General features: G+C 38.8%; 1 protein-coding gene across 3 annotated transcripts in view; it reads left to right on the top strand.

Annotated features, from left to right (window-relative positions):
* The window catches only part of Tab3 (TGF-beta activated kinase 1 (MAP3K7) binding protein 3), a 62,164-nt gene that overhangs the window by 24,807 nt on the left and 24,209 nt on the right, over window positions 1-13,148 (top strand). For all 3 annotated transcript variants that reach the window (XM_029473320.1, XM_021153660.2, XM_029473322.1), the window contains one exon: window positions 11,741-11,935. In XM_029473320.1, coding sequence (XP_029329180.1) covers window positions 11,834-11,935 — 102 coding nt within the window. In that variant the 5' untranslated portion in view covers window positions 11,741-11,833. The remainder of the gene's footprint in view (window positions 1-11,740; window positions 11,936-13,148) is intronic.

Below are 13,148 nucleotides of genomic sequence, written 5' to 3' on the forward strand. Positions count from 1 at the left end.
GGATGAGGCCTGTGGCCCTACTCAGGCCGGTTTCTGCTTCCCTAACTAATGCAGTCTCAGGTCCCGAGCAATTGGATTGGAGCAGAAGCTGTGTTCCACTCACCAGCAGTCCCAAAATCCTGCGGCGGGGGGTCGTGGGTAGCTGGCGGGTGTCAGGCAACTCTGCGCTCCTGCTACCCNGGCGCTGATCCGGCCGGATCTTAAATACTTCTTTACTTTCTGGCACTACAAGATGCTTCAAGCTGAGCAGGTGAGTTGGCTCAGTGGTTAAGAGCACGGACCTCTCTTCCAGAGGTCCTGAGTTCAATTCCCAGCAATCACGTGGTGGCTCACAACCATCTGTAATGGGATCTGATGCCCTCCTCTGCTATGTCTGAAGACAGCTACAGTGTACTAATATACAAAAAACAAATAAATAACTCTTTTTTTTTTTAAAAAAAGATGCCTCAAGCCCATCATGTATAATCCTTGAATGAGTTCTAGAATCATCCATTCCTCTATAGGGCTGTGATTCATTCTGTTAAAGAAAACTACTAGAAACTTAGCTTGTTTCTAGATGTTCTAGATGTGGTCATTCCATCTAGATACATGATTTCCCACCTTCGTAGTACTGAGACCCTTTAAAACAGTTCTTTGGGTTTTTTTGACCCCCTCCAACCAGAAAATTATTTTGTTGCTGCTTCATAACTGTAACTTTGCTATTGTTATGAATCATAACGTATATATCTGTGTTTTCTAATAGATTTGAAAGGGTTGTTGGACACCCAAAGGAGTGCAAGCAACCCTGTGGTTGCGAGAACTCCTGTTCTAGATTATCCTGGCTAGGATTTTGTGGATATATTTTACCATACACACACACCGAAGCTTATGTTTCAATATTTCAGCATATAGGTTATAGATAACAAATTCATAATCCCTTTGGAATGTTTTAGAATTAAATTTAACATGAATATGCTTTTATTTGTTTCTAGGGTTATATTTAACTTGAAATGTTTTTCTTGGTCATTTAAATGGAAATGCTACTTGGGTTTTATTTCTTTTGAGAATATAATAAAATATGGGCTATGTGCCAGAAACCTGTGATTATTTGAAATTAGTTTTTCTATAATGAAAATCCTATAGGATGCTTATTTCAGAAATTATCAGAGTATCCTTTTAGGAGAAACAAGTGATCATTTTCTATATCTGTTTTTACATATGTGTGCAAAAAGTCCTGAAATTGGAAATATGTCTTTGAAAGATCTGCTTTTTTAAAATTCCTCCAATAGTGTACACTTCCTGTCTCCATTTAGTATGAAAAGTTCAGTCTAGTGCAAGTATTCCTGTTTAAACAAAATTTATTTTAAATTTTCCTTTAAGAGTTAAGGCATCATCAGAACCTTGCCAGATAGCAGAACAGGAAACCACTGGCTAAGAGCATAGACTTCTATTTACATTTAACACTATACATTTGCCTCTGTGCCTCAATTTTTAAAAGACCTTAAAAGTCCTCTCACAACAAAGCATATTTTCCTTCAAACCTAGGAACTGCTTGCCTCACCAGTCAATAGCATCAGCCAGGGTATTCTCCAGTGGTCTTTTACTGCTACTGAGATTTGTTGATGGGATAGGCCACTGTGCTGAATAGCTCTCCTATCCCAAGACAGTCTTGATATAATGAATTACTGTTCCTCAGATTATAATATACCATTAGACATGCTAAACTGATTCTGTCTTTATAACACATTTCAGGTACCACACCTCCAGAAGGTATGCAAATAAATGGACCAAAGACAGAACTCTTTTATTTGTGGCTTCTAGTGGGTAGAATTGGAGTAGATTAAAATGGCTTCAGGCAGTTATTTCCTATAGTTGCCAGATGGTCTAACTTTGAAAAGTTTAATGTTGACCTTCTTGTATGAGTTATCCTATTTTAAAATGTAATTTACCCTTAAAAATCATTGCAAGACCAAATCTAGGATATCTATAAGCTGGATTTGGCCCCTCAGACCATTTGTTTGCAACCTCTGGGGTAATTATTTTAGGAAGTGAACTAACGTTTTAGCAGAGGTAGAACACTGAGCCATAATGGTATATCTTGTATCTTTGCTGAGCTTACAAAAGCCTGTAGAAACCAAACACTTAGGTATCAATGCCATTTTCTAGACTGTAGGGAACTGTGGTTCGACAGAGCCTTCAGAGCACTTTTTCAGAACAGAACTCACTGTAGGTTGTGGGGCGTGGCCAGTACTCCTGATTAGGGAGATGGCTATACAACCAAAGAACCCTCCCTATGATGCCACTGCTAAGCATAATTTCTGTCCTCCTAATCTTGCCATCAAAAATTAGGAGTCCCAGTCACATGTAGCATATATCAATAATTCCAGCACTTGAGATGTTTAGACAGAGAGACCATTGTTAGTCATAGTCCAGTTTATTAGTCATAGTCTAGTTTAGGCTAAAATGTGAACCCCTGTCTTTAAAATAAACAGGGCTAGAGAAATGGCTCAGTGGATGAAGCACTTGCCTGATGTTTGGATATCTAGAACCAACAACATAAAGGCTGCTTGTAATCTCAGCACTGAGGAGACAGACAGGATTTATGAGACAAGCTAGATAGCTAGACTACCTGGAATGGGTGAGTTATGGGTTCGGCAAGAGATCCTGTTAATCAAAAAGGAAGCACAATCAAGGAAGACGTGTGACATCAGATCCAAGCCTCCATACATGTGTACATACACACAGCACACTCATTTAGGAGTTTACAAAACCCAACAAGAAATAAAGGCTCAACAACCTTAGAAAGTCTTCTGGTTCATGTGATCCTATCTGTTGGATTAACTTTTTAAGTGAACAAAATGGAAATTATTTTAAACATTATATAGTATTCAAGAAAGTATAATATTTGAGTGTTTTATGCCACTATGAAACACTAAACAGTACCATTTTGGTACTTACGTAAGGGAATGCCTAAGGCAGAATAGTAAGCATTATTAAGAGTACATGAGCTTCCTGACCAGAGTCATATCTGTGAGTATAGCACAGCCTTGTTAGTTGTTCAGTTGCTGTGTTTCTTTAGCAGAACAGTAGTACTTGGTTTTCCCTAATCCCATGTTCTGTCTAGTGTCAGGTCCTTGGTTATATTGTACTGTCAGGCATGGGTTCCGTCTCATGGCCTTGAATTTAATCACGTAGTGGTTGGTGACTCCCATGTCTTTTGTGCCGTTACTGTGCCAGCATATTATGCAGACAGCTAACCATTGTAGAGCAAAGTGTTCATAGCTGTTTTGATGTTTACCTGTCTGCTTTGGTAACATGCAGAATACCTTCTAGTACCATGAACACTAGTCAGTAGGAGTGAAGGCTCTAGATAGGTACCAGCTCAAGTTCTCTGTTGTATTCAGTGACTTATATAAGTGTTGTCTTCAGCAATAGGGCCTTACTGTTGGTTTGTGGAGAGCAACCAATAATAGCCTTGGCAATTGCCTCGTTATTTTGGGGTTGGGGCGTCTGTGAGGCCCTGGAGGCAGAAAGAGTGTAAGAGTCAGTGGGGATGGAAATTACCAAGGAAACAAGCCTTCTAGATACAGGAAGACTGGTGCACATAGGAACTCATAGAGACTGTGGCAGCATATAGAGTTTCAGGGGTCCATAGCCCTGAAAGAGGAAGTGGACGCAATCTCCCCCATCCTTAGCCAGAAGTTATCTTTACCTGAAAACCACTCACAAAAGAAAAGTAAGTTTTCTCCAGCAGAGTCTCACCGATTATAGAAACCACATTTAAATACAGGCAGGATCTGTCCAGCAGTAGATGGCCAACACAACTGAGTGATGTGCTTGGCATGCTTTCGGTTTTGTTGGTTGTTATTGCTTTTGTTTTGGGTGGTGGCACACACCTTTAAGCTTAGCAGAGGCAAAGATAGGTAAATCTCTGTGGGTTAAAGGCCAGCCTGGTCTACAGAGTACATTTTTTTTTTCTGATAATGCTTTTTCTGGGTATATTTCCTTTAACCTTGCAGGCCTCTTACTTACATATTACGGTTTCTGATTTTGTGTTCTTAATGCTATATGTGCAAGTGTGTGTACGTGTGTACATCTGTACATCTGTATGTTTCTCGTCCCTTTCTTTGGCTCTTTTTTTCTTGCTTGTTTTTTTTTTTTTTTTTCAAGTTACCTATTCGTGTTCTAATGAGAATGTTAAAGGGTTAAATCTAATTTTGCTGGATGGGGAGGGGGAAAGGAATTGGGGGATGGGAAACTTTGATCAGAATAGAGTGTATGAAAAAATCTGTTTTTAATAGAATAGTGAATAAAATATAAGCACTGGAAAAATAAAAAAAAAAAGAAGAATACATGAAGAATCCCAGTACAAAAGGTATCTTCTCTAGCTCTGCAGTTCATATAACCTGTAAAATCAACTAATTACTTTGTTCAAGAATTTTTTCTTTGCTTCCAGCGTTCTACCTCCCCACATACCCAGAACTTCCTGTTTGGATGACTAACCAATGAGAGTTCACTCTCATTTTTGCCCCAGCCATTGAGAGACAGAAAGTCATCTCTGAGTATGTACACTGGAATTGTTAAAGATATCTACCAGGGACAGTGTGTAAAACCAGACTTTGTAGAATGCAGGTTTTAGATTTGAGTTAGGATTTTATCCTAAGTATATTCTCTGAATTAATTTTGTTATTTGCAAAGTGGAGCTAATTATAGTTACCCTTGAGGGCATAGTTGTTTAGTAAATGAGAGCTAATAATAGTGATAAATTGAATGGAAAGTTTGTGCTGACAGAGCACTCTAACTCTGAACATGCATGGAGCTTGTGCTGTGGCACTTGAAACCAGTTCTCGTCTTCTTTCTCGTAATAAGAAAACTGTGCGGGCTTTGCATTGTGAGAACGTCTCAGTAGGGTCAGGAAATTATTTAAAAGTGGTCTTTTTGAGCTATTATGAAATCTTAAACAGTTGGATGCTTAAGAAGTTCTTCATTAAAATTTCAGTTAAATAGTCATGATTTGTTTTGGACATGGCAGTCCCTCAATGGTTAAAAAGTTGTTCCTATTTCTGTAAATACAAATTTGATTAAACTCATTCTTATTAAATTTGTTCCCTTCCTCTTAATTTCACTTAAAATCTCCTAAACACCTAGTCTCTGCTAGGCTTTGTACGTCGTCAATAGTAAACATTGAAAAGTTTTACAGGTTGAATCTCTTTAACCCCAAATGCTTGGGAACAGAAATTTTTCTGGATTCTAGTTTTTCTTCATTTTTGTATTGTTTGCACAGAGTTTATGTTCTGCTTGAATAATCTCAGTTGGAAAATCTGAAACTTGAAAAGTTTTAATGCCTGAAACTGATGATTTTGTTGGTGCTAAAAAAGTTTCAGTATATTCACACATGCACAACACACAGTATGTATATATATATTCTGTTTGAGAGTAGGTTGCATGTCCTTTACTGCCAAGAAGTTTTACGGTACAATTTATAAACCTAAGTATTTTTTCGTGCAACCACAGTAGAGTTATTGGTGTAAAATGTTCCTCTTTTCAACCAATAAAGCTTAAGTAGATACTTGGAAGATGATATAAATATAGATATAGATCCCACTTTTTTCTCAAATTTTCCCTGAAATTAGCATTCATTAGTGATACATCAATCAATCCTATGATGGATGCAAGTGTTCCCAGCTCTAACATTAGCCTGTATGTTTACCATTTGGATTCTCCTGTGAGTATATGTGTGTGTATTTAGCTTTTCATCATTTGTGTGAATTCCAGGTGCTTCATTTCTATAGGCCTATAATTCATTTGTGTCCCTCCTCCCATCCTTCCCATCTAATCAGAGAGACTAGAGCCCCATCCCCTGGCATCCCCCCACTCTGGCACATCAAGTCTCTGCAAGTCTAGGCAGTTCTTCTCCAACTGAAGCCAAACAAGACAGCCAGAGTTAGTGGAATGGATTAACAGACAGGCAACAGCTTTTGAGATAGCTCCCCATTCTAGCTGTTCAGGACCTACATGAAGACCAAGCTACACATCTGTTATATACATGCATGGGAGGCCTAGGTCCAGCCCATGTATGCTCTTTGGTTGGTGTTTCAGTCTCAGCCCCAAGGGTCTAGGCTAGTTGACTCTTGGCTTTCCTAGGGAGATCCTTTCCCCTTCAGAGCCCTCAGTCTATCCCCTAACTCTTCCGTAAGAGTACCCAAGCTCCATCCACTGTTTGGTTATGAGTCTTTGTATAAGTCTGAGTGAGCTCATGGGTGGAGGAGGAGACACAGGACAGCCATGCTAGATTTATGTCTGCAAGCATAACAGAGTATTGTTAATAGTGTCAGGGATTGGTACTTGACCATGAGATGGGTCTCTAGTTGGACCATTCCCTCAGTCCCTGCTCCATCTCCCCTCTCTCTATTTCTTGTAGGCTGAATAAATTTTGGATGGAAAGTTGTGGGTAGGTTGGTGTCTCTGTAGCTCCACTGGGGTTCCTGCATGGCTACAGAGGTGGCCTCTTTAGGTTCCATATCTCCACTTAGTCTCAGCTAATGTCACCCTCATTGATTCTTAGGAGCCTTCCATATCCCAGGATTCTTTGCATGTCCTTGAGATGCTTCCCACCCCCACCCCCTGCAGGCTGTAGATTTCCATTCATTCTCATGGCCTTCTGGCCATCTCCCTGTCTGTTCCCACATCTGATCCTGAAACCTCCCCATCCCCTCTCCCACCCACTTTTCTCCCTCCAGCTGCCTCCTATGACTATTTTGTTCCCCCTTCTCAGTGAGATTCAAGCTATTTTGTCCTAATGGCAATGTCCTTTGCCTGGTCCTCGGTGTTCTGTTCAGGAATTTGTCTCCTGTACTAAAGAATTCAAAGCTATTCTCCACTTTCTGTTCTATTAGATTTAGTGTATCGGATTTTATTTTGAGGTCTTTAATCCACTTGGACTTGAGTTTTGCGCGGGGTGATAGATATAGATCTATTTGCATTCTTCTACATGCAGACATCCAGTTAGACCAGCACCATTTGAAGATGCTTTCTTTGTTTACATTGTATGGTTTTGCCTTTGTCAAAAATCAAGTGTTCATGAATATGGAGTTCATGTCAGGGTCTTTGATTAAATTACATTGATCCACCCCTCTGTTTCTGTACGAATACTGCAGTGTTTATTACTATTGCTCTGTAGTATAACTTGAGTCGAGGGATGGTGATTCTTGTTTTAGCTATCCTGGGTTTTTGTTTTTCCATATGAAGTTGAGAATTGCTTTGTCAAGGTCTATAAAAATTTTTGTTGGATTTTTTTATGGAAATTGTATTGAATGTGTAGATTGCTTTTGGTAAAAGGGCCATTTTTACTATGTTAATCCTGCCAATCCATGAACATGGGAGATCTTTCCATCTTCTGAGATCTTCCTCAGTTTCTTTCTTCAGCAGCTTGAAGTTCTTGTCATATAGGTCTTTCACTTGTTTGGTTAGAGTTACACCAAGACATTTTATATAGTATTTGTGGCTATTGTGAATGGTATTGTTTCCATAATTTCTTTCTCAGCCCGTTTATCATTTATATAAAGGAAGGCTACTGATGTTTTTGAGAAAATTTTATATCCAGCCACTTTGCTGAAGGTGTTTATCAGCTGTAGGAGTTCTCTGGTAGAATTTTTTTGTGTTGTTTATCCATACTATCAGATCATCCACAAATAGCGTTACTTTGACTTCTTCCTTTCCATTTTGTATCCCCATGATCTCCTTTAGTTGTCTTATTGGTTTAGTTAGAACTTCACATATACTATATTGAATAGGTTAGAACAGAGTGGGCAGCCTTGTCTTGTTCCTGATTTTAGTGGGATTGCTTCAAGCTTCTCAATTTAATTTGATGTTGGCTATTGGCTTGGTGTGTATTGCTTTTATTAAGTTTAGGAATGTGCCTTGTATTCCTTATCTATAAAGTCTTTTCACATGAATGGGTATTGGATTTTGTCAAAGACTTTTTCAGAATCTAAGATGATCCTATGGATTTTTTCTTTCAGTTTGTTCATAGGGTGTATTGCATTGGTGGATTTTCATATATTGAACCATCCCTGCATCCCTGGAATGAAGCCTGCTTGATCATAGAAGATGTTTTTGATGTGTTCTTGGATTCAGTTTTCGAGTTTATTGAGTGTTTTTGCATTAATGTTTATAAGAGAAATTGCTCTGAAATTCTTTGTTGAGTCTTTGCATGGTTTAGGTATCAGGGTGACTGTGGTTTCATAGACTGAGTTTGGCAGTGTTCCTTCTGTTTCTATTTTATGGAATAGTCTGAGGACTATTGGAAGTAGCTCTTCTTTGAAGTTCTGGTATAATTCATTAAAACTATCTTGTCCTAGTCTTTTTTGGTTGGGAGACTTTTTATGTCTGTTTCTATTTACTTTGGGGTTATAGGGCTGTTTAAATAGTTTACCTGATCTTGATTTAACTTTGGTAAATAGTATCTGTCTAGAAAATCATCTATTTCATTAAGATTTTTCAGTTTTGTGGAGTACAGGCTTTTGAAGCAAGGTCCAACGATTCTTTGAATTTCCTCAGTGTTTATTGCTATGTTATTGTTATCAGTTTTTATTTCTGATCTTGTTTATTTAGATACTTTCTCTGTCTTTAGGGTAATTTGGCTAACGATTTGTCTATCATAATGATTTTCTCAAAGAACCAGCTATTGGGTTTGTTAATTCTATGTATTGTTTTCTTTGTTTCTAATTGATTGTTTTTAGGCCTAATTTTGATTATTTCCTGCCTTTTACCCCTCTTCAGTTTGCTTACTTTTTTTTGTAAGTTGCTGATATGAGTACTTTCTAATTTCTTTATGGGGCATTTAGTGCTTTGACTTTTCCTCTTAGTACTACTTTCATTGTGTCCCATAATTTTGGGTATGTTGTGCCTTTTATTTTCATTGAATTCTAGAGAGTTTCATTTCTTTCTTTCTTCCCTGACACACAGATCATTGAGTAGAGAATTGTTCAGTTTCCTTGAGTGTGTAGGCTTTCTGGTGTTTCTGTTCTTGTTGAAGTCTGGCTTTAATCTCTGGGAGTCTGATAAGATACAAGGCCAAGGTGTTATTTAAATTTTCTTGTATTTGTTGAAGCTTGCTTTGTGACAGACTATCTTGTCAGTATTGCAGAAGGCTCCCTGAGGTGCAGAGGAAGGGATATTCTTTTGTGTTTTGGTGGGAATATTCTTCTTTGGTTTTTCCAGATAAGGTTTCTCTGTGTAGCCCTGGCTGCCCTGGAACTCACTCTGTAGACCAGTCTGGCCTCGAACTCAGAAGTCTGCCTGCCTCTGCCTTCTAAGTGCTGGGATTAAAGGTGTGTGCCACCACACCCAGCTTGGTGGGAATATTCTGTAGATATCTGTTAGGTCCATCAATTCAGAATATCTCTTAATTTCATTATTTCTCCATTCAGTGTTTTTCTGGATGACCTATCAGTTGGTAAGAGTGGGGTGTTGAAGACACCTAGTATTAAAGTGTGGGATTTGATGTATGTTTAAGCTTTAGCAATGTTTTTCTTTCCTTTATAAATGTGGGTGCATTTGTGTTTGGGGCATAGATTGTCATAATTGAGATATTATCTTAATAGATTTTTTTTGATGAGTATGAACTGTCTTTCCCTTTCTCTTTTGAATGATGTTGGTTGAAAGTCTATTTTCTTACATATTAAAATGAGTATTGCAGCTTGCTTTTTGGGCCCATTTGCTTGGGAAACTTTTTTCCAGCCCTTTACTCTGAGGTAGTGTCTGTCTTTCTTGCTTATGTGTGTTTCTTCTATGTAGTGGAATGCTGGATCCTGTTTGCTTATCCAGCCTGTTATCCTGTATCTTTTTATTGGGGAATTGAGTCCATTGATGTTGAGAGGTATTAAAGACCAGTGATCGTAACTTCCTGCCATTTTTATGTTGTTGTCATTTGTGCGTGTGTATGTGCGTGCATGTGTGTGTGTGTGTGTGTGTGTGTGTGTGTGTGTACTTGTTTACGCTGGTATGGATTTACTTATTTCCTGTATTTTCTTGAATATAGTTATCTTCCTTAGGTTGGAGTTTTCCTTCTAGTACTTTCTCTTGGACTGAATTTAAGAATAGATATTGTTTAACTTTGATGTTGTCTTGAAATACCTAATTTTCTTCACCTATGGTGACTGAGAGTTCTTCTGGGTATTGTAGTCTAGGTTGGCATATGTGCTTATCTAGAGGTTGCAAGGTACACCCTTCTAGATAGTAGATCCTCTGTTGAGAAGTCAGGTGAAATTCTGATTAGGTAGGCCTTTATATGTTAACTGGCCTTTTTCCCTTATGTTCTTTAATATTGTTTATTAGTTCTATAGATTTTGTGTTTTGATTATTATGTGGTAAGAGGTTTTACTTTTTCTGGTTGAATCTAATTGGTATTCTATTTCTTTTTTTTTTTTTTTTTTTTTTTGGTTTTTCGAGACAGGGTTTCTCTGTGTAGTCCTGGCTGTCCTGGAACTCACTCTGTAGCCCAGGCTGGCCTCGAACTCAGAAATCCGCCTGCCTCTGCCTCCCGAGTGCTGGGATTAAAGGCGTGCGCCACCACGCCCGGCTAATTGGTATTCTAGAAGCTTGTTAAATGTTTATCGGTGTTTCCTTAGTTTTGAGAGGTTTTCTTCTATTTTGTTGAAAATATTTTCTGGGACTTGGAGGTGGGATTCTTCACCTACTCTTATTCCTGTTATTCTTAGGGTACGTCTTTTCATAACATCCCAGATTTCCTATATGTTTGCTGTCAGGAAGTTTTTAGATTTAACATTTTCTTTGACTGGTGTATGCATTTCTTCAATCATATCTTCTACACCTGAGATTCTTGCTTCCATTTCCTATATTCTGTTGGCAATGCTTGCATCTGTTGTCCCTGTCCTCCTCCCTAGGTTTTCTATCTCCAGGGTTACCTCAGTTTGTGGGTTTTTTTTTTTTATTGCTTCTATTTTCATTTTCAGGTCTTGAACAGTTTTATTATTTCCTTCACCTGCTTAATTATATTTTCCTGTATTATTTTGATCAGTTTATTTGTTTTCTCTTTAAAGGCTTCTACTTGTTTGATTGTATTTTCCTGTATTTCTTAAAGGGATTTATTCATTTCTTCTTAAAGGACTCTATCATCTTTATAAGATTGGTTTTAAGGTCATTTTCTTGTAGCTTTGGTTGTGTTAAGATATCCAGGGTTTGCTATAGTAGGGTAGCTGTACTCTGAAGGTATCATATTGCTTTTTGTTGATTGTAGGGTCAACTGGATGGCTTTGGTCCCTGGATGTTCCTGTTGTAGTAGGTATTGGGAGGGGGCCTAAGCTCGATGATCCTGGTGTGGCAGACCTCTGATGTGTATGCTTGGGCTGTAAGGTTCCTGATCAGCAGTTCTGATGATGGTGGCCTGAGATGTGTCAGGAGAATAGGGATTCAGTGGAGACTGCAAGCTGCTCAGGGTAGCTAGGGTGCCCCAGAAGACTCAGTAGGCAGGGAAAGTGGATGTGGATGGAATCCAACATGTATTTTTGCAAATCATCAGGTCTGATGAAGATGGGTGGAAAGGTGGTGGGATGATGTGTTATTATCTTTTTAAAAATACTAATATTGTTGGCTATTTTATATCAAAAGAAATAAACTGAATATATCTTTTCTAACATTGGTCCCAGGTATAATTATTTTCATTTTCTTGATTTTAATAATTGATGGTGTCTTAAGTAAAATATGGAATTAGACTTAACTAAACTTTTATTTATTTTAGAAGAAGATGACAGAGTGTTTGGAAGATTATTACTTTTGGAAGTCCTGCTAATACCCATTTCCTAAGAGATAGTTGACCAACATTGGCTCTGGCATGGCGCAGAACAGTCCACAGCTTGATATTCAGGTTCTCCATGATCTTCGACAACGTTTTCCTGAAATTCCAGAGGGTGTGGTATCCCAGTGTATGTTACAGGTACGTTTCCTGAAAGTGATGTTACAGTTTTCCTTGTTAGAGTTGGCATGTTAGAGTACTTGTTAGAGTACTACATGTGCTAGTGCATGTTTTATAGGATTTCTCAGACTTAGTGTTGTAGTTGATATTGTGGGGCAGATAACTCTGACTGTAAGCTCTTTATCATCTTTCCTGAGCCCTACCCACTGTATAACAGTAGCATTTTTACAGTTTTGACAATGGAAAATGTCTTTATGAATTGCTAAATATTCCACAAAAGGTACAATCTCACCCACTTAAAATCCTCCTAAATTGGGAAGAATAATCACATGTAGAAAATAAAATCCCCCAGCAAGAAGAAATAGTGGGATATTGAACTCGAGTTGGAAGAGGCAAGTCCGGTCTCAAAATGGAGGGCCATGATCCAAAGGAACCAGAGCAGCTGAGGAAGCTGTTTATTGGTGGTCTGAGCTTTGAAACCACAGATGATAGCTTAAGAGAACATTTTGAGAAATGGGGCACACTTACAGACTGTGTGGTAATGAGTGTTGAAGAGGTGGATGCTGCAATGTGTGCTCGGCCACACAAGGTTGACGAGTGTGTGGTGGAACCAAAGAGAGCTGTTTCTAGAGAGGATTCTGTAAGGCCTGGTGCCCATTTAGCGGTGAGGAAAATTTTTGTTGGTGGTATTAAAGAGGATACGGAAGAATATAACCTGAGAGACTACTTTGAAAAGTATGGCAAGATTGAAACCATAGAGGTTATGGAAGACAGGCAGAGTGGGAAAAAGAGAGGATTTGCTTTTGTAACTTTTGATGATCATGACACAGTTGATAAGATTGTTGTTCAGAAATACCACACTATTAATGGGCATAACTGTGAAGTGAAAAAGGCCCTTTCTAAACAAGAGATGCAGTCTGCTGGATCACAGAGAGGTCATGGAGGTGGATCTGGCAGCTTTATGGCTCATGGAGGAAACTTTGGTCGTGGAGGAAACTTTGGTGAAGAGGTGGCTATGGTGGTGGAGGTGGTAGCAGCAGAGGTAATTATGGAGGTGGTGATGGTGGATAAAATGGATTTGGAGGTGATGGTGGCAACTATGGTGGTGGTCCTGGTTACAGCAGTGGAGGAGGTTATGGAGGTGGTGGACCGGGCTATGGAAACCAGGGCGGTGAATGTGGTGGTGGAGGAGGAGGCTATGATGGTTACAATGAAGGAGGAAATTTTGGTGGAG

Source organism: Mus caroli, chromosome X (assembly GCF_900094665.2).
Source record: "Mus caroli chromosome X, CAROLI_EIJ_v1.1, whole genome shotgun sequence".
NCBI lineage: Eukaryota > Metazoa > Chordata > Mammalia > Rodentia > Muridae > Mus > Mus caroli.